At 51.8% G+C, this 21,229-nt stretch overlaps 2 protein-coding genes across 2 annotated transcripts; one reads left to right on the top strand and one right to left on the bottom strand.

Annotated features, from left to right (window-relative positions):
- Positions 1–4,510: 4,510 nt before the first annotated feature.
- Positions 4,511–7,722, bottom strand: LOC135577631 (olfactory receptor 14A16-like). Its single transcript, XM_065047762.1, has one exon. The coding sequence runs from the start codon at positions 7,720–7,722 to the stop codon at positions 6,781–6,783; it is 942 nt and encodes a 313-aa protein (XP_064903834.1). The 3' UTR covers positions 4,511–6,780.
- An 11,904-nt stretch (positions 7,723–19,626) lies between these two features.
- LOC135577645 (olfactory receptor 14J1-like) lies at positions 19,627–20,559 on the top strand. The gene has a single exon (XM_065047776.1). It carries the CDS (start codon positions 19,627–19,629, stop codon positions 20,557–20,559), a length of 933 nt encoding a protein of 310 aa, XP_064903848.1.
- Positions 20,560–21,229: the final 670 nt, after the last annotated feature.

Here is a 21,229-nt window from a genome sequence, read left to right on the forward strand (position 1 = left end):
AGTATTCCAGAACTGGGGCTGGCTTTAGGACACAAATGTCTTCAGCTCCAGGGACACAAACACCTGCTGCCAGTGTAGATGCCCCGGGAACCCCTGCCCAGGCTCCGCCTGCACTGCAAGGTGCTCTGGTCTCCCCAGGTCCTGTGTGAGAGATGCCAATCCCAGGCCAGCACCTCAGGTACACTGGGCCCCTCAAATGGCCCTGGCTGTTTATGGTGAGACAGCTGATGAATGATGTACTAAGGGATGGAGAAGAAATATTGGTCTTCCCCTGTACTTCTATTACCAACACTCTAGTATTTCATCTCCCTCGTCATTCAGGAGTTCCCACCTCTGCTGATTAAATGTCCCTGTCCAAGGACAACTTTCCAGCACTGTCTGGACGTTTGCCCTTCCCAGTGCTCTCAGGTTTCTCCTCCACTTGTTCTTTGGTCATTCAGTGGCCTCTCAACTGTCTGGTTTCTGCTTTGAGCTTCAGGGAGCTACAAACTTGCCCATTCTTCAGAGCTCTAATTAACATGGCAGTCAACACGTTCACTGTGTTTATTTCTATCCTCTCCTATCTCTCTGTCTAAACCAGTTCTTGTGTGGGTGTCCCTTGTGGATGCTGGACCTCACCAGATCCAGCTTACACACACAGCTGAGGAAAGTGTTTTGCTGTTTATTAAACTGATGTAGGAAAAGTGATGCAATCTCTGGTGGCCAATGAGAGAACCGGCAGACTGGGGGTGGGGGTGAGGAGCCAGGTTGTCCATACAGTGTCCAGCCTCAAGGACTGTTCTGCCTGTCCAGATGTCTTCAGGAGACCCTCGGGATCAATGTCCAGTGTAGAATGCTGCTGTCACTTCTTCTATACACTGAAAAATGACAAAAAACAAGCTTGAAATAATAAACCTCCTTCATTAAATCTTCTTTGAAACCTTCATCAGCAAGTGTCCCATTGAAACCTCTCCAGTTAGTTCTACATGTCTGGAAGATTTGAATGAAATTAAAGAAAGAAGCATTGCTCGTTAGGTCTTTCTGTGTTTTAATGAGACCCGTGGCGTATTTGGTGCTGAGTCCATGAACCTCAGATACCAAGGACAGACTGAAGAATCTGCTCAAGAAGTCCAAGTCAGAACAAACTCCAAAGTACCTTGAAGCATTAATGGCCCCACTGAGGGCTGTTACTGACAAAGCCTCCCCAGGGACTTCTTAGAGCAGATAATTGGAGGCAGTGATTGCATCAGGCAAAGGCAAAGTGCAGCAGCTCTGATGCTGAGAAAGCCCTTGGTTTGTCTGATGAAGGACAATGGCCAAGCCTTGAGCCCCTGCCCCTGGGAAGGGAGATCCTGTCCCTCACGTGTGGGTCAGGTTCTTCCTGGGGCTGTGGGGAGCGCGATGCCCAGTGCAGGACAATGGTGTGACACTCCCTGGGGGTGCAAGGAGGCAATGGGGAGCCATGGCCATGACAACCATGTGTCTCCTCTTTGGCCTTACTGGCAGGGACATCAGCCATAGCCAAGGGGACAAAGACCTTGTGTCTTTCAGGGACATCCAGCCTTGCCAGTGCCCTTGGTGATGTTCACCACAGTCCATCCTGCACTGTCCCAGGCCTGTGGCTGTTTCCCCACAGGCTGCAGACACCCCATGCGCTTCCCCACCTTGTTCTCAGCCCAGTGTGTCCCCACCTGTGCTGCTGTCTCTCCATCCACACCAACTGTTCCTTGAAACACAAAGCCATGGCTGATCCAGAGTCCCTTTGAATGACCACAGCACTGCACTCAGAATGACATTTCTTGATCCTGAGCTCCACTCTGGACCTCCAGAGCTGCAGTTTCTGATGGTTTTGCTTTCTCTTGCTGTTTCCCAACAAAAACAAACAAAAAAAAAAAATTAAAAATTGACACCATATTGGAAAGTGATTTTCAAGTTTTCTGAAGCTACTACTGCCCTTTCTTGTCATGGTGTTACCACAAACACTAACCAAGACCATGAGAGCTGCTCACATCCTGCTCCCAGTCCCCAGGTGGGATAAGGGAGAGAACTGAATGGGAAGGGAGAAGATTGTGGGTTTAGACAAAAAAATTAATAAGACAATAAAAACAATACATTACTATTAATAATATACTTGTACTAAGATATACGTAAAGTAAAATATATGACACTCAGTGCCATATTCCACAGAACTCCCATTGTGCTGAAGGGGCAGCCCAAAAGAAGAGAGCACCCTGGTCCTGAACAGCTGATCCCAGCAAGAGAAAGTACAAGTGCAAAAGGCAGAGAGGCCCAAGGGCCAATTGAAAAACCGCAAAACATCATAAAACTGAACTAATACCGAACTCCCAATAGAATGGAACTTCCGAACAGAGCTAACCAATGTAGCCAGAAAACCAAAACAAACTGGCTGGAAAAGGCACCTCCAGCTTTATACCGAGCATGACGCTAATGGTAGAGAATAGCTCATTGATTGACCTGCATGTCAATCAAGGTGCTGTCCTATCTGTGCCCCCTCCTACCAATTGCACCTGCAGCTGCACTCCAGAGAACTCCTTGGTTTCACTGACAATAGTCAAGGTAAGTTAAATAGAAGTAGATAAATTAATTTAAGAAAATATACTCAGTGCCATCCCCCGTGTAACTCCAGTCACACGGAGCAGCCAGTCCTGCAGAAGGGAGCACCTTGGTCCTGAACAGCCCATCCCAGCAAGAGAGAGCAAAAGGGCAACAGGCAGAAAGGCCCAAAGGCCAACGGTAAAATGGCAGAACGGCAAAAGGCGGAACTGACATCGAACTCCTGACAGAATGAAACTTCTGAATGGAACTGACCAAACCAGCTGGAAAACCCAAAGTAACGGATGTAACAAGCCCTAAAAGCCGGCTCCAGCTTTAGACTGAGCATGACACTAATCATAGGGAATATTTCATTGATCAGCATGCATGTCAATCCAGGTGCTGTCCTGTCTGTGTCTTCTCCTGCCAATCTGCATCTGCAGCTGGATGGTCAAAAAAAGTCCTTGGTTTCCCTGACAACAGCCAAGATATCAGTGAGTTCTGACATTCCTTTCATAGCAAATGGCAAACACTGTAAAGCTGCTAAAAGACAAAATGAACTCTATCCCAGGGAAGAAACAGCATTATCTTATTATTCTCATAGTAAATCTAAACAAAAGACTGTACTGGCTGTGAAGGAGAGAGGTTCAAAATGCATGAAGAAAATTAACTCAATTTCAGTAAAACCAGCACGTTTCCTCAGGCTCCCCTTCAGCAGGCTAAAGAAGTTTGGGTCTCTCAACATCTCCACACATGACCCAGACTTTCTCTGGCCACACGGCAGCTCCTCCCGTTCCTCCAGAATGGGGAACCTCACACTGGGACACACGGCTCCAGATGTGACCACACCCGTGCTGAGTCACGATGGGCAATAACTGCCCTTGTCTGGGTGGCCACGCTCCTCCCAGTGCAGCCCAATGTGCTCATGGGCATGTTCCTGTTTAGCACCACTGAGAACTGGCTGAACATCCAGGCTCAGAGTGTTGTGACCAGTGGCGCAAAGCCCAGCAGGAGGTACCATGAGGAGCACTGAAGGACACCATATCCCCACCCAACATCTTCTCCTACAGGTGTCTCTTGGGTCCCTGGAACCACCTCAGTGACAAGGGGGAGAGCACTGCCTGTATGGGGTGGAGGAGATGGGGTCTGGAATGAGGGTCCACGGGCAGTTTCTCCTGGTTGTTCATGCAGCAACAAGATGGGCTGGATATTTGGAGAGAGGAACTCTTCCTAAGGGCCTCCAGTGGGCTTGGGGATGATCTAGATGCATTCAAGGACTTTTACGTCCTTGTTGTAATAATATGTGGGTCCCAGAACTGCACACAGCTCTAGAGGTGAGGCTGCACTAATGCTGAATACAGCAGCATAGTCACCTGTTTTGAACCACATGGCCATGCTGTGTTTGATGCACCCCAAGATGGGGGTTACTGTCTTGACTCTTGGTGGACAGTGTTGCCTCCTATTGACCCTGTGGCCAACCATCACGCCAGATCCCTTTCTGCAGGGCTGCTCTCCAGCCGCTCTCTCCCAATCTACACTTGCACTCAGTGTTACTCCATCCCAGGTGAACAATCCAACACTTGGACTTGTTCAATTTCATGCCAAGTGCTGGGTTCTGCACTTGGGTCACAACAACCCCAGGCAGCACTACGGGCTCAGGGAAGAGCGGCTGGATATCTGCCCAATGGAAAAGGCCCTGGCGGTGTTGATGGACAGTGACTGAACATGAGCCAGCGTGTGCCCAGGTGGCCAAGAAGGCCACCAGCATCCCAGCATGCATCAGGAATAGTGTGGCCAGCAGGACCAGGCAAGTGATCGTGCCTCTGTTCTTGGCACTGGTGAGGATGCACCTCAAATCCTGTGTTCAGTTTTGGGCCCCTCACTACAAGAAAGACCTTGAGGTGCCGGAGTGAGTTCAGAGAAGGGCAACAAAGCTGGTGAAGGGTCTGGAGAACAAGTCAGATGGGGAGCAGTGGAGGTAACTGGCGCTGTTTTGCCTGGAGAAAAGAAGGCTGAGGGGAGATCTTATTGCTGTCTACAGCTACCTGAAAGGAGGTTGGAACATGGAGGGTGTTGGTCTGTTCTCCCATATGGCCATTGCAGAAGCAGAGGAAATGGCCTCAAGTTTCACCCAGGAAAATTCAGTTCATATATTAGGAAAAATTTCTTCACGGAAGAGTTTGTGAGGCATTGGAACAGGCTGCCCATGGAGTGGTTGAGTGAACATCCCTGAAGGTGTTTAAAAGACATACAGATGAGGTTCTTAGGGACATGGTTTAGTGCCAGAGTTAGGTTAATAATTGGACTCAATGGTCTTGAGAGTCTCTCCCAACTTAAATTATTACATGATCTCTTTGGGATGAGAAACGTGATGGGGCAGCTCACCCAGATGGAGTACTGATATGGACGGATGGACAGATGGGTGGATAGATAGATAGATGGATTGGGACAGAGAGGAGGATCAGCCTATCAGCCTAAGGCCTGGGGCCAGCCATGGCATGATGGAAGCAAGGCCAGCCCCGCTTTGTCCCCTGCTCTTGTTTCCAAGAGGTCCTTTACACCCGTTGGTGTCAGCCCTCCTGTGCCAGCCCCTCTCACCAGCACACGACTCCTGGCCAGGAGCTCTTCATGCTGCTCCTGCTACCGCAGTGACAGAGCAGCCTGCCCTGAGCTTTGGAATGCAGAGACAGGGTTCTGTGGGTCATTCATTCTCCTGTTGAAGCACAGAGCACAGGGAGCAGGCTGTGGTGCCTGGAAACCACAGCGAGACAGTCCAAGGCAGATCACTGAAGGTCCTTCACCATCTCCAGGAACAATGAGCACCCACAGATGGACACTCAAACCAGCACCATGACGTAACATGGTGCCCCAAGTCCTCCCCTGAGCCATGAAAAACACAAGTACGGCAGCATGGCCTTGTGGGGGAAATTTATTCAGGCTGACCACAGCTTTGGAAGAAGAGCCCAAGCTCCAAATATTGAGACTGAGGAAATCCCCTTTTGTGGGGTGTTTCAAAAAGATGGCCCCAATTTCAGAAATACAGTGATTTCAAAATGGGTCCACACCTGTATTACAGAGAAGTGACACAGGACATCAGCTGTACCAGGGCCCCAGAAACAGGTAGAGAGGCCTCTGAGTCACTGCTCTGGAGAAGTGCCGTGGGTGAAGAAATTCCTTGACAAACATGGTTATCACAGATAAAATGCACAATGCACAGGAGGTTCCTGAGATGAACTGGAAATCACTTCTAAAGAGACATGGGTAACTTATTGTTGCCGACAGAAAAATGACTGAATCAGCTTCTTCAGGGACACTTTCATCTCCTGGTTCCTCATGCTGTAGATGAGAGGGTTCACTGCTGGAGACACCACCAAGTACAGAACTGACACCACCAGGTCCAGGGATGGGGAGGACATGGAGGGGGGCTTCAGGTAGGGAAACAAGGCAGTGCTGAGAAACAGGGAGACCACGGCCAGGTGAGGGAGGCAGGTGGAAAAGGCTTTGTGCCGTCCCTGCTCAGAGGGGATCCTCAGCACGGCCCTGAAGATCTGCACATAGGACACCACGATGAACACAAAACATCCCTCGAAAAAAAAAAAAAAAACAACACTAAACATGAGAAGCTGCTGCCCCAGTGCCAGGGCTGCCTGCCCCAAGCTGCCACCTGCAGCAAAGGGTTTATCTTTCCATGTCTTTCCTGCACACATACAGTGCCCCATGCTTCTCCTGGAACATCCCGTCTCCCCACAGAGCCCTTTCCCAAGAGAGCTGAGCTATGCTGACCTGGCCAGCTGTTCCTGCCCCCCTTCCCACGCTCCATACAGCTCCGAACTGCAGAGCAAGTGGGCTGTGGTGCCCAGGGCCATGGGTTGAGTCCACAGATTCACATTGGTCAGGGTGGGAGGAAGACCCAGCTCAGGGTGGGTCCTGCTCACTCCCCCTCAGCACACAGACATGGCTCCTGCAGCCCCAGAGATCCCAGAGAGAGGATTCTGGGCAAACAAGTCAGTGCGGGGTCCTTTATTTCATTTATACACACAGAGAGTACAGCTCCTTATTTAGAAAAAGACAACGGGTCACACCAGACAGGTAGATATGGACATAGATATAAGATGAAAAATAATTTTGGTTGTGGGTAGCATTAATACAAGAAAGAATACCTAAAACCAAAGAAAAAAAAAAAAAAAGTACAAAACTCAGGTTGAACTGGTATGAGTTATATTACAAGTGACATGCAGAAGCAGGAGGTCAGTTCATTACTGCTTTTGAAAAGCAAACATTCATCACTTTCCTTATAGACTCCTTGAGTTCCCTGTTCCTCATGCTGTAGATGAGGGGGTTCACTGCTGGAGGCACCACTGAGTACAGAACTGACACCACCAGATCCAGGGATGGGGAGGAAATGGATGAGGGTTTCAGGTAGGCAAACATGGCAGTGCTGACAAACAGGGAGACCACGGCCAGGTGAGGGAGGCAGGTGGAAAAGGCTTTGTGCCGTCCCTGCTCAGAGGGGATCCTCAGCACGGCCCTCAAGATCTGCACATAGGACACCACTATGAACACAAAACACGCAAATGCTAAACAGGCACTAACCACAATAAGCCCATGTTCCCTGAGGTGGGAGTGTGAGCAGGAGAGCTTGAGGATCTGGGGGATTTCACAAAAGAACTGGCCCAGGGCATTGCCCTTGCACAGGGGCAGTGAAAATGTATTGGCCGTGTAGAGCAGAGCATTGAGAAACCCAGTGGCCCAGGCAGCTGCTGCCATGTGGACACAAGCTCTGCTGCCCAGGAGGGTCCCGTAGTGCAGGGGTTTGCAGATGGCAACGTAGCGGTCGTACGACATGATGGTGAGGAGATAAAACTCTGCTGAAATGAAAAACAAAAACAGAAAGACCTGCGCAGCACAACCTGAATAGGAAATGGCCCTGGTGTCCCAGAGGGAATTTGACATGGATTTGGGGACAATGGTGGAGATGGAGCCCAGGTCGAGGAGGGCGAGGTTGAGCAGGAAGAAGTACATGGGGGTGTGGAGGTGCTGGTCCCAGGCTATGGTGGTGATGATGAGGCCGTTGCCCAGGAGGGCAGCCAGGTAGATGCCCAGGAAGAGCCAGAAGTGCAAGAGCTGCAGCTCCCGTGTGTCTGTGAACGGCAGGAGGAGGAACTGGGTGATGGAGCTGCTGTTGGACATTGGCTGCCTGTGGGCATGAGGACCTGTGCAAGGAGGAAAGACAGTGACAAGTTAGGGGAGACTTCTCTGGGGAAAATATGTTGTTTCTCATGGAAAACCCCTTCCCTGATGGAGGGATGTTTCAGCTCATTCTCTTTGTCTATGAAGTGGGAAAAACAGTTCATCACAGTTTAAAATGCAGCTTGGTCATCTGGTTTCCATCAACACAGCTCTGGGGCAAGACCCCCCTGAGTTGGTGTCAGAACAATAAGTGACCGACACTCGCACACCAACCCCAGAGAGCAAGAGCACCAGAAACAGGTGGAGAAACAGGGAAGGACACTGCAGTGCTACCAGAAGATAAAGCAAGGACAGAAAGGCAGATGGGCATGCTGTGGAACCTTCTCCTGACCCGGCTGTGCTGCTGCCACTCACATGATGACACTGGAGAGCAAGTACTTTTAGCACCTTTTTTGAGTACCCCGTTCCAGGAACCCTTCACCTGGAGGTCCAGCTGCTGAGGTGGAGACTCGTGACCTGGACCCCATGGCTTTGGGGCAGAGGGTCTGCTGGGGAGGAGAGGAGACCAGGGGTTGCACTGGGAAATGTGTCTGCACTGCAGGGGATGGCAGGGGGGTTCCTAAATCCCGTCCCTGGCATATCTGGTAGGAGCTCCCTCTCCCTCTCCCTCTCCCTCTCCCTCTCCCTCTCCCTCTCCCTCTCCCTCTCCCTCTCCCTCTCCCTCTCCCTCTCCCTCTCCCTCTCCCTCTCCCTCTCCCTCTCCCTCTCCCTCTCTCAGTGTCTTCTCCAAAGAGAGAAATAAATCCCCACCTCCCACTGCACACCCAGCCGACCAAGAGTGAAAAACTGACAGCACAGACTCCTTCCCTTGCAGAGGTTCCTGTATTGATGTTGTTGTTCAGAAGGACCCTCTGCCATGTCTGTGGGGGGATCTGGAGCTCTGAGCAGCCCTGACCCACACAGCCCCCTTCAACCCCACAAGCTCCCTGCCTGCCCTGCCGGGGGTCGCTCCTTCCACCCACAGCTGCTGCCATGGGATCTCCCGGGCAGGCTGAGCGCTGACCCTGGCAGGCGGCAGAGTCCCTGCCCGGCACAGCCCTGGGGTGCAGGGACCCTGCTCTGCAGGACAGCCCTGGGCACCCCTGGGTGCTCACCCGGCTTCACAGCTGTTCAACATGGCCGGACAAGAGCCCCGTCCTTACAGACCCCACAAGCTGTGCCTGTGCCAGTTTCAGGAGATGCCTCCAGGAGCTACAGCTGCACTGCCCTGCACCCAGAGACTTACCATGGCGAGGGCTGCAAAGGTTTCTCCTCCAGTGAGCTCTCAGTCATCCTCCCAGTCCTGACCACCTTTAATCTCTCTGTGCCTTGCTCGTCTCCCGAGATCCCCAGGCAGAGCCCTCAGCCCTGCTGCGTGTGCAGAGGAGCTGCTCCTGGGCAGAGCTGTCTCTCTGCAGCGCTGCCGCTGCCATGAGCTCCCTGTGTCCCAGGAGCCCAGCCCAGCTCAGCAGCACAGGAGCAGCCCAAGGTGCTTTAATGACCCCTCTGGTGGGTTTGGTGCTGAGTCCATGGACCTCAGACCCTGGAGGAGTTGAAGAAACTTCTCAAGAATTCAAAGTTAGATTCAGACTCCAAAGTTTCTTGTAATGTTAATCAGTCCCACTGAGAAACACTAGTGAGGAACTGACCCCACGGTCAGTTAGAGCAGAAAACTGGAGGCTGAGATGGCAGTTCAGGAAAAGCAAAGTAAAGGTATCTCTGATGGTCAGTAAACCTGGATGTGTTTCATTAATCAGCGGGACAAGTCTGAGCATCTTCCTTCCTTTGCTGAGATCTCTCCATCCTCCCCAGCTGGTCCTTGAAGCACAAAGCCTTGGGCTGATGCAGACTCCCTCTGCTGACCTGCTCCCCCACAGCACTGCCCTTCCATCACATTCCTTTCTGCTCATGTCCAGCCTGGACCTCCCCAGCTGCACTTTGGGCCATTATTTCTTTCTCAAGCTCTTTCCCACTATGCAGAAACCTCCACCATCTCTGAAACCGCCCTTCAAGCACTCTCAGGCTACTCCTGCACTGCTGCAGCCTCCCCAGCGCTGCTGGGCCAAAGCAGCCCAGGTCCCTCAGCACCCCACACCATGTGCACAAGGTGCTGAACCTGCCTTGGCACAGCCCTGCACTCTGCAGTTCCTCCCTGCTGCTCCAAACTGGGAAGCCGCACACTGGCACACACCCGTGTGTGTGGGTCACACCAGTGCTGAACCGAATGGGACGAGAACTGCAGGTGTCTGGGTCCCCACGCTCCTCCTCATGCAGCCCCGTGTGCAGCTGCCTTGTTCATGGTGAGCGTGCACCACGGGCTGGTGTGGGGACCTTGTAGTGCCCAGGCCCTTCTCCTCAGGGTCACTGCTCAGCGTGTCAGGTCCTGCTCTGTCCTGATGGATGGGGTTGTTCTCCTGCCCCGATACAGAACTGGTCACTTCCCTTTTTAAATCTTTAGAGCTTTCTGATGGGCGAACACCACATTTTCTCAAGGTATGCACTGTCCCTTGACTGAAGCTCCATTTGTTCAGCTCATAATGTTTGCATGCAGATGGCTTATCCTGATAAGGGGGTCTCTCCCAAGATACCAGGATGTGGAGTTGACGGGCACTACAAATACCACCTCCTGCAGAAACTGTGGGGCCTTGGGCGTCTGATGCTCATAATGCCAGATGTCTGGACTTTGAGGGGAAGTTTCCCTTCATATGAGAGACCAGCAGGAATGCGTGGAGCTCTGCCTGGGGACAGATGATGTCAGCTGAAGGTTGAGGAGTCAGCATGAGAGGGCAGAACAACATGGGCAATGTTGAGGTGACTGGACATCACCTATACACTCACTGATGAGGAAGAGGAATGAGATGAGGCCTCCTTCAGACAAATGAAAGAAGCCTCATGTTTCCAGGGCCGTGTCCTCATGGCAGATCTGAGATATCCCAATATCTGCAAGGTACCAGCCATCCAGGAGGGTTTGGAGCTCATTGACAACATTTCCTGACACGGGTGACTGAGGAGTCAGTGGGGTGAGGTGCCCTGTGGGACTTCACACTTACAAACCAGAAAGAGTTGGTCAGGATGGAACAGTCAGGGATGGAAAGTGGAGCTGAGGCTCCTGGGAGATGAGAACAAGGCCAAGAGCAGGATTTCAGGAGAGCAAGCTTTGGCCTCCTGAGGGACCTACTTGGGTCCTATGGGATATGACCTTGGTGTCTGCAGAGCTTTTCTCTCCCATCTCCTCCCTCCTCTCTCCCAACTGCTGTTGTGCAGCGTTTTTTACCCTTTCTCAAATACAATATCCCAGAGGTGCTGCCAGCATCACTGAGTGGCTCAGATTTGGCAAGGAGTGGGTCCATCTTGGAGCAGCTGAAATCAGCTCTGTCTGACATTGGTCAAACTCCTGTTGTCTTGTCAGAGAGGTGACAACCGTAGCACAGCCACACTCACCCCCAGTTCCAAGACTTTGCCATGTAAGCCCAGTACAGGGTGACAACATGTTGTGTGCCACAAATTACTTGATCATGGAGAAGAAATGGATCTTCTGTCAGCAACTCCAGCAACTCACCAGTCAATGAGTACGTTCCTATGGCGAACTGTAATTGCTCTGACATTCACTGGTCAGGCAAAGCTGCAGCTGCCAACAGTCCAAAGGATCTTGGGTCAACTGCTTAACATGGCTGCCTGATGGGCCAACAAGGGTGATGCTCGTCTGGATCTGGAACTGGAAAACAATGAAACCGTGGTGATGGATGTGAACATCAGTGTCCACCTTGGCTGTCGTGACCAGGACACAGTGGGGTCCCAGGCACCAGAGGGGAGAGAGGAAGGCCAGCAGCAGAGCACAGGCTGGTGGGCTCCAAAGGAAATACTGGGGGATGGTGGGCAAAGTGGTGACATGGAAGTAGATCTGAAGGCTGAAGGAGCTCAGGAAATCTGATAATCCTTACAGGACAGCCTGCTCTAAGCACAAGAATGATCTCTCCAAGTACCCATGAACAAAAGCATTTATCTTGTGAGGCTGCTCATTTGAACTGATGGAGCTGCAGGGCAAAAAGGCCGCACACAGGAGGTGGGAGCAGGGGAAGCTGCAAAGGAGGAATTTAGAAACCTTGTCCATGGATGTGGGGATGATGCCAAAGCTGCCCTGGACTTGATACCTGCACGGGAAGGGCAGCAAGATGAGCTGACAGAGATTCACTTGCAGTAAGAGAATAGACAGGGTGAACGTGGGCCTGCTGCAGAACTTCATAAGAGTAGAATCAGACAGGACTGAGGTTCTTCATGGCTTCTTTGCCTCCATCTTCACCAGCAAGGTCTCCTGGGCCTTTGTTCCTGAAGGCAGGAGTCTGGAGAACACCCAGCAGTGGATGGGGCTCAAGTCAGGGGTGACCTGAGCAAACTCAGACACCGTTACAGAACAGGAGATGGGTCACTTGACCAGCTCCTGAACACAAGTATCGCTGTGCACAGCACCTGAGATTGCCAGGAACACCCACCTCTTGGTCCAGAGGAGTGTGACTCCTCCTGAGGTGTCCTGGACTATCTCCTGATTCACATGCTGATTTAGGCACCCACTTTTCTGACATATTTAGTCTTTATCAGGAGACGCTCCATTTCGATATGAACTGGAGTCTGCTGATACCACCTGTTCTGGAAAGGGAGGGAAGGGCGAGCAGGGAAGGGAATAGAAGAAATTTGGCTTTATTGCTATTTATTATGCAAATGCTCTCTGTTTGGCTATTCCTGAAATCCCCCTAATCATCCACACAAGACTTGAAGCCTTTAGGATAATGATGCACAGACCCTTGGCTTCTAAGAGCATTTTAAATCTTAATGAGCCCTCTGCTGCCATGATCCTGAACTGCAGCTACAGAAAGAATGAACAAACCTCTAATGAAGTGAAAGGCAGAAGCAAACCCCAACTTTCTGAGGGTGTTTGGACCCCATGAAGGGCCATCACTGACACAGCTGTGAAGGAAACAACCAGTGCAGGTCCCTGTCCCTGGAGGCTGCTGAAGGAAAGACTTGGAGACACTGGTTCCAGGTGGTGAGGGCCATGTGGAGGTGGCTCTGGTGCCATGTCAGCCCTTGATGCTTGTTCATCACCAGAATGGCTGAGCCCTGACCCCTGGGACCTGGTGGATTTTTCTCCAATGTTTTTCAAGGCTTTTTCTGTGGTCAGTGTGAGTGTTTTGTGTTTTGGGGGTGGGTTTTATGTCAAGTGCTGTTGCTTTAACTGCAAGGTTCCGGTGTTCTGTGGAGTTGGAAATGCTCGTGAATATCTCATAACTCATCCAGCTTCTTTCATACACCTGGCAATGGTCACCAGTCACCTCAATGTCCCAATCCCACACTTGCTTGAATCCTCTGTTTGGATCCATACCCATCACTCCAGGGGGTTCATGGATCCACCAGGCTCATGGATGATTCCTGAGGACCATCCAAGTGTGGGCAGTGTAAGAGAGGAGCAGAGCAGGGTCAGCTCTTGGGCCATGACTGAGCACAGCCACCCCAGCAGCAGCCGTTCCCCATCTCCCAGGCACAGCCATGCCCACAGCATGCAAATGGCACTGCCATACAGGATTAGCCCAAGAGAGGCCTTTCTTCCTTCCGTATTCCCAGGAAGATCTTCCTCCTGTTCCTCCTCCACCTGCAGACATCAACTGCTTTCCATTTCTGGGCTCAGACATGGCTGGAAGGGTTCACTGAAGCCATCAGCCATCTCATTGCTTCTCCCTGACATGTCCTGACCCTCTCCCACACCTACAATGGCCAATCACGGCTGCTCAGGCCTCCCGCTCTTCAGAAGAGGCCTCGAGCTTCTTGGTTCTTCCTGGTGCTTATTATGAACTTCCTCGCTCTCTCCAGAGTTCATGGTGAGCTTTCTTGTCCATAACAGCCCCTTTATGACCATGTCTCACTAAATGGTTGTGTTTGTATGATCATTTGTGCAGAAAGGGCAGTCACAGGACACCACCCAATATGTCAAAGCTGATGCCGAGTGAAATGCCGTAAAGCCCTGATGAGTTCCCCTGTGTCTGTGTCTCTCCTGGAAGGAGTCTGTCCCGAGAAGGGGATCCAGCTCCTGCCACTCTCTGCAGAGGCACATGAGCAGTGTCCATCACCTGGGGACACAAAGGGTGACGTTTGCCAGACACCCTTCATCTGAACCACTTAGATGTGTGCTTGTGGATGAGGTATGGAGCCTTATAGTGCAAATACCTATTCAATTGTCATTGCCAGAGTGCACAGATTGCCACAGATGCAGAGTACTATTTTACAGATATGTAAATATAAGCATATACGACTGACATTCTTAGACAAATTACACAAACACCTAAAGGATTATTCATGCCTTTTAACATGATTATCCTCAGAAGTCCCACCAGCTTTACATCTCAGGAAATGGGATCCAGAGTCCAAGGGCAGGATGGTTTGGGCTCTGTGCTGCGATCTGGAAACTGAAACGTGCTCCCATCTCCCAGCCCCCTGCCCTCCTCAGTGAGGGTGTGAGACATTCTGCCAGCGAGGGCTGAACTCACAGCCATGACCAGTATCTTATGTCCAACTGCAGCCAATGGTGTCCTGCCAGCTCAGGATTGGAGCTTCCATTGCTGGAGGTGTTTAAAAGACGTGGAGATGTGGCACTTTGGGACATGGTTTAGTGGTGGACTGGGCAGTGTTTGATTTACAGTTTGACTCCATGTTCTTAATGGTCTTTTCTAGCCTCAATGATTCTGTGATTCTTTGATTTGGGTTGAAAGCATTTCAGTTCCATCACCTCCAGGTTCCCTCAGAGGCTGCTGTTGTGTGGCACAACTGTCCTGGCTCTCCAGGCAGGTTGGGCACTGGGTGGTGTCTGCATTGGCAGTTTTCCCCTTCCTGGGGTAAGAGGCTCTTGAGCAGAGACAGTTGCAGAGATCTGGGTCACAGGGGTTTGCAGCAATCCTGTCAAACTCTGAGCAGGATGAGCTTTGGAGCCCAGGAAAAATGGAAATGCTCTGAAGGATGTTTGTGAACAGTGGTGCTGTCACTAGTAACAGTAACAGGGAACTCCTTATTCTCACTGATGATCATGATGAACTAAAGCTCTTTAATTTCATTCCTAACAGTCATTCTTGCTTTTCAAAACATTTACTACACCTCAGTAGTTGTGTCTTCAAAGAAGCTCTTAGAACAATGATTTTTCTCTCACTTTTTTTTTTAAATCATTTAAAGACTACCACTCTTGGACAGAATTACCCCAAAATCAACCTTCTTTCATAACTTTTCTCCTTTTTTTATCCTGGTGTGCAGTGGAGGTGGTATAGGGGAATAGTTTCTTTTTGAGACAAAGAAGGCCAAGGAACAGATCCCAGGTCAGTGCAAAGCACAAAGGAAGCCAGAATCTTTATGTGTGTGCACTGACACACACTGTCACCTGCATTTCCAGTCTCTGCAGTCCCAACTGTGCAGCAGAGTCTGGAGTTCTGAGCTCCCTTCATCTGCCCTGTGTGACACGTGTAAAATGGAACCACCCCAGTCCAATGGCTGGTTTTGATTCTCTTCACAACCTGAAGCACCACATGGGTCAGGAGACAAGCCAGGATACCCAACCAGGACTCACATGCTCTGCTCTTACAGTTCAGGTGTTCCCGGGAATCTCAGCAGACATGTCACGCTGATATCTGGGTGCAAGGAGCTGGTCAAGTGCCTCATCTCCATTTCTGTAACGGTGGCTTTGCTGCCTGGCTGATGTGCAGACTGTGTACATGGATGCTGACACCTCTTGAACAACCTGCTCTGAAAGGATTAACAAGGAGGGTTGTTCTTTCTGCAAGGGCATTAGGAGAGCAAAAAAGACCCTGGACTGGGGCAAATGAAAAGGAATGCAAAAGTTGTGGTCAGGACTGTTTGGAGGCACTTGTAAAGCAGCCCTGCACATGTAAATTATTCCTTTGGTCAGGGAGAACCTGAGAGCTGTCCCTAAATTGAAAACATGAAGGGAAAGGAAGGACAGTGTCCTTCAGGCTCAAAGGGACCTCGGGAGGTGTCTTGACCAACCTCCTGCTCACAGCAGGGTCAGACCAGATTGCTCAGGGCTTTATCCAAACTGGATATCACTTTCTGGACAGAGTGGGTGCGCACTCCTGGGAAACAGCTTCCAGTGCTTGACTGTCCTCAGGACTGGAAAGTTTCTCCCTTTCTACAGCACCTTTCCAAGCCCAACCATCCAGATTGGTTTTACTCATCTACTTGCACACTAACACAGACCATAATATCCTACCTTGGACAAAAGAATATTGCAGGGGATGACACTGAATGTCTTGCTGACTTCCAGGTAACAGACCACCAATGTTCTCTCCACATCCACAACCCTGTCCTTTCCTCAGAGAAAGCAAAGAGGATGGACAGGCACAACCTGCCCTGGGCAAACCCCGTCACCTTCTCTTCCAGACACCCAGAAATGGGGTCCCAGTGGACATGCTCTGGGGCACAGCCCTTAGTTCCCTGCTCACCCATTGGCCATTTTGAAAAGTGCACACACTGTGTGAGAGCTGCCAGTGGTCAGGGAGTCCCCCCAGTCTCCATGGGCTTTCCAAGATGGTGGAGAGTGGCCTCACTGTGACATCGTCCTGCTGTCCCAGCTCCTGGGATGCTGGCCCTGCTGTCCCATAGACTGGAGAGGATTGTGTTAGTTCCAGTGACCACAACTTGATCCACATCCACTGCTGGTTGTTCTGCCTCCAGTCACAGAGGCCTGGGACACATGACTGGTGAAGAGGGAGGACAAGAGATACAGAGAATATCAGTTGTTTCACATATTAAATTCATAAGTGTCCACACAGTGTCTTTGTTTCTCCTTTAACTGTTCCTGTAGTAGTAACATCTCATTATGGGGCCCTTGAATTGCCTTACAGGTCTGGACTGAGTTTTGATCTGGACTGTTGCTGTGCTTGGAGGCTGCTGTCCTTGAGACCAGATGAACTCACTCCTGCCACCCTGCCTGGCAGTTCATTCCATCCGTGTCACAGCTCTGTCTGCAGCACTGACAGCTCCAGCTCCCCAGTCAGGTCCCTGGCTGAGGACATTGCCTCACATCTGGGCTGAGCCACCCCAGCTGTGGCACCAGCCCAGCTCTGACCTGCCACAAGAAACCTGGTACCAAGTGTCCAAGAGCCCATGTGTGCAAAGGCTTTGCATCAGAGCACAGACATGACATGGCCAGAGACCGATGAATGTCTCTCTAGACCTAGGAGTGTAAAACCAGAACAAAATGCCTAAGTTCATTCAAATGAAGATATTCCTCCCCTAGCCTGGAGAAATTAGATACTTTGCTGTAACATTCCTGATGTCCTGTCTAATGATGGGACAAGAAAATATGATTTACCGATTTATTTTTTAAAATGAAAAAAACAATGCTGGAAAGAAGTGTCTCTGAAGAGGAGAGAGAATCAACACCACTGATTACTTAAACTGTGAAGCTGTGCCAGTGGAGGCCCAGGGACACCTGGAGGAGCCCAGAGGAGACAGAGAAAGGGACATCATGGGCTGCTCCTGTGCTGCTGAGCTGGGCTGGGCTCCTGGGACACAGGGAGCTCATGGCAGCGGCAGCGCTGCAGAGAGACAGCTCTGCCCAGGAGCAGCTCCTCTGCACACGCAGCAGGGCTGAGGGCTCTGCCTGGGGATCTCAGGAGACGAGCAAGGCAGAGAGAGATTAAAGGTGGTCAGGACTGGGAGGATGACTGAGAGCTCACTGGAGGAGAAACCTTTGCAGCCCTTGCCATGGTAAGTCTCTGGGTGCAGGGCAGTGCAGCTGTAGCTCCTGGAGGCATCTCCTGAAACTGGCACAGGCACAGCTTGTGGGGTCTGTAAGGACGGGGCTCTTGTCAGGCCATGTTGAACAGCTGTGAAGCCGGGTGAGCACCCAGGGGTGCCCAGGGCTGTCCTGCAGAGCAGGGTCCCTGCACCCCAGGGCTGTGCCGGGCAGGGACTCTGCCGCCTGCCAGGGTCAGCGCTCAGCCTGCCCGGGAGATCCCCACGGTGCTGTGGGGAGAAACTGTGGGGGGGGAAGGAGCAAGATCTGGCAGGGCAGGGTCGTGCTGTGGAGAGGGTGCTGTATGGGTCAGCACTGCTCACAGCTCCAGATCACCCCTGGCATGTTTCCAAGTGGATGCCCCAATGACAAGATCAATGCAAGGATTACCAGACAGATAAGGAGCTTTCCTGAGCCTGTCTTTTCAGTTTCCTCTCCCAAGGGGTGGGGGGTGAAGGAAAGGATAAAATGAAAAGGAGCTCTCATGCTTAAACACGTCACTGAGACTCCTGAACTGCAGCTCTGAGTGATCAGTCCATCTGCCAGAAGGCTCATGACATCCCTTCACCACCCCTCTGCCTGTGCACAGCACCTGCACCACCTTGGCTGGACCCGTCAGCCTTAGTCTGACCTGTCCTGTTTTCCAGCCTGCAGACAGGAAGATGCCCCCAGGCAGTGCCCTGTGAACAGGCAGGATCTGTAGGGCCAGGGGGAGGGCACAGAGGGTGGGATGGTCTGTGAGCACTGACAGGGAAGAGACATGGACAGGGAAACACCTCCCAGGGGAGAATCTCCAGGCAGCAGGGAAATGATCAGAAATGAGAGGAAACCAAACCCGGAATGGTTATGGGAGGGAGAACAGAGAAAAGTCCCTGTGACCCCCTGCAGTGCAGATCCCTCCTGTGAGCAGCCCCCTGGCCTCCTGTCCCACCCAGCAAAGCCTCTGCCCTCAGGGCTGGGGGCTCCAAGGCATGAAGCAGCTCCTGTGCAGCCAGAGCTCCAGTTCCTCTGCAGAGCACAGGGGCTGAGAGCAGCTGCCCGGCAGTGTTGGTGTCTGGGAGGTGCTGCACAGCTGGGGAAGGTGACGCTGTCTGAGTGCCCGGCTGCCTCTGCCCTGGCCTCTCTCACACCCACCCTCACCGCATTCTCCTTCTTGCTCCCCTGCTCTGGGTCACTGCTGTTGGGATCTTGTTCTTGCTGTCAGGCTCTCTGGGGATGGCAGTTTCATCTGCAGAGTCACAGCCTGATCTTGTGGGTCCTTTCCTGCAGGTGTGTCCATGGGCACACGTGTCCCAGCTTTGCTCTGACCTGTGGGCTGTGGGCAATGCAGTCTGTGGGGCTGGGGAATGAGCTGAGTGTGTCCTGGGCTAAATGTGGTTTGCTGAGACCTTAGGAAAGGGTGAGACCTGTCATGGTCTGAGGTGGATCCCTCTGCTCTCAGCAGTGCCTGGTGGCTTTTCAGGGTAACATGGGAGGGTGATCAGGCTCCATCTCAGAAAGGTGCCAGCCCAGGGCAGCTGGAGCAAGACAGAGGGACAGAGCAGCTGCCCTCACTCTGCACTGACCCGCAGGCATCCTCTGGTCTCGCAGGACTCGCTCTGTTCTCCCTGAGTGCAGCAGAAATGCTGATGGTTTCTGACATCCAAGAACATTCCCCAGGGTGGGAGGGCAGAAGGAGCTGTAAAAAACCCCAAACCTCTCAAGCTGCCTTCTGCCATCTCATTTCCTTATCCCTGGGAGTGCAGATGCTGACAGGTGTTTCTGGACCAGGAGCAGCTTCATGTGACAAAGCTGAACCCCAGGACTGGCCCCTGCCCCCTGTTCCCATGCCCCCTGCTGCAGAGCAGGGCTGACTCCTCAGCATCAGTGGGCACAGGCCCTGCTCCTCACTGCACCTCCAGCCAGCACCACCCAGGGCTCAGACAGGGAGCTGAGGGAAGGTCTGGAAAAGGACAAGGGGTGTGGAACAGGGGGCGGGTGTATGAGAAATTATTTCGACTCTGCTCAGACAAGCCTCCGCTAACGTCTCACTGTCTTTTCCTTCTGTAACAGTGCCCTATGCTTGGAGGTAGCAAATGCCCAACAGCAGCTCCATCAGCCAGTTCCTCCTCCTGCCGTTCACAGACACACGGGAGCTGCAGCTCTTGCACTTCTGGCTCTTCCTGGGCATCTACCTGGCTGCCCTCCTGGGCAACGGCCTCATCATCACCACCATAGCCTGGGACCAGCACCTCCACACCCCCATGTACTTCTTCCTGCTCAACCTCGCCCTCCTCGACCTGGGCTCCATCTCCACCACTGTGCCCAAATCCATGGCTAATTCTCTCTGGGATTCCAGGGTCATTTCCTATGCAGGATGTGCTGCACAGGTCTTCTTTTTTTGTTTCTTGCTTGGTTCAGAGTATTCTCTCCTCACCATCATGTCGTACGACCGCTACGTTGCCATCTGCAAACCCCTGCACTACGGGACCCTCCTGGGCAGCAGAGCTTGTGTCCACATGGCAGCAGCTGCCTGGGCCACTGGGTTTCTCTATTCTCTGCTGCTCACGGCCAATACATTTTCACTGCCCCTGTGCAAGGGCAAGGCTGTGGACCAGTTCTTCTGTGAAATCCCCCAGATCCTCAAGCTCTCCTGCTCACACTCCTACCTCAGGGAACTTGGGCTTCTTGTGGTCAGTGTCTTTTTAGTATTTGTGTGTTTTGTGTTCATTGTAGTGCCCTATGTGCAGATCTTCAGGGCCGTGCTGAGGATCCCCTCTGAGCAGGGACGGCACAAAGCCTTTTCCACCTGCCTCCCTCACCTGGCCGTGGTCTCCCTGTTCCTCAGCACTGTCATGTTTGTCTACCTGAAGCCCCCCTCCATCTCTTCCCCATCCCTGGACCTGGTGGTGTCTGTTCTGTACTCGGTGGTGCCTCCAGCAGAGAACCCCCTCATCTACAGCATGAGGAACCAGGAGCTCAAGGATGCCTTGTGGAAACTCATATCTTACAATTTCCTAAAGCATTAAACTGCCCATCTGCTTCTACGTAGGAGTTTTAGAGTAACTAATTACAGGCCCAGCCTGTCATCTGGATTTTCTGTTGTTGTTGGTAGTTTTTCTATTGTGATAATGTTGTTGTCATCCCATTTCTTAATTCACTGTCTGCTTTTCTTTTATAACCACTGGCTGTGTAAATGAGGAGCCGTGCTCTCCTTGTCTCTAAACAAAATAAAGTGTTCTTTAGTGACTTGTTTTTCACTATAACCTTCCTGCAAGGCCTTATGGAACTGCAGGGACAGTTCTTGTGTTCATGGGAGGAGGGAAAAGAGTCCATCCTGGCAGCCCTGCCAGGGAGCAGCAGCGCTTGTTCTTCCAGAGCTGTTCTGGTTCCACTCCCACACTCTCCTTCTCATCCCTGGTGTTGGTGCAAGGCCTGAGTGCTCTGGCAGCTTGGTCACCGTCCTGCTGTGTGTCAGTGCTGTGGGCGCAGGCAGGGACAGGCAATGGGCACTGCTGTGACAGAGCTGTCCCCAGAACAGCCTTTCCAGATAGAAACGTGATCTCCTCAGGGCAGTGCATGATGGTTTGTATCTTCTTGCAAAGTTTCTCTCAAGCATATTCCTACAAAAGTCACTCACAGATGAAACACCGGTGTGCAGCTGAACACTGTGTGTGTGCAGGGCTGGCACACAGCAGT

The sequence above is a fragment of the Columba livia genome, unplaced genomic scaffold (genome assembly GCF_036013475.1).
Source record: "Columba livia isolate bColLiv1 breed racing homer unplaced genomic scaffold, bColLiv1.pat.W.v2 Scaffold_132, whole genome shotgun sequence".
Classification (NCBI taxonomy): Eukaryota; Metazoa; Chordata; class Aves; order Columbiformes; family Columbidae; genus Columba; species Columba livia.

Excerpts from the sequence above, each read along its gene's own strand:
- LOC135577631 (XM_065047762.1), bottom strand. The coding sequence starts at position 7,722 with ATGTCCAACAGCAGCTCCATCACCCAGTTCCTCCTCCTGCCGTTCACA.
- LOC135577645 (XM_065047776.1), top strand. The coding sequence starts at position 19,627 with ATGCCCAACAGCAGCTCCATCAGCCAGTTCCTCCTCCTGCCGTTCACA.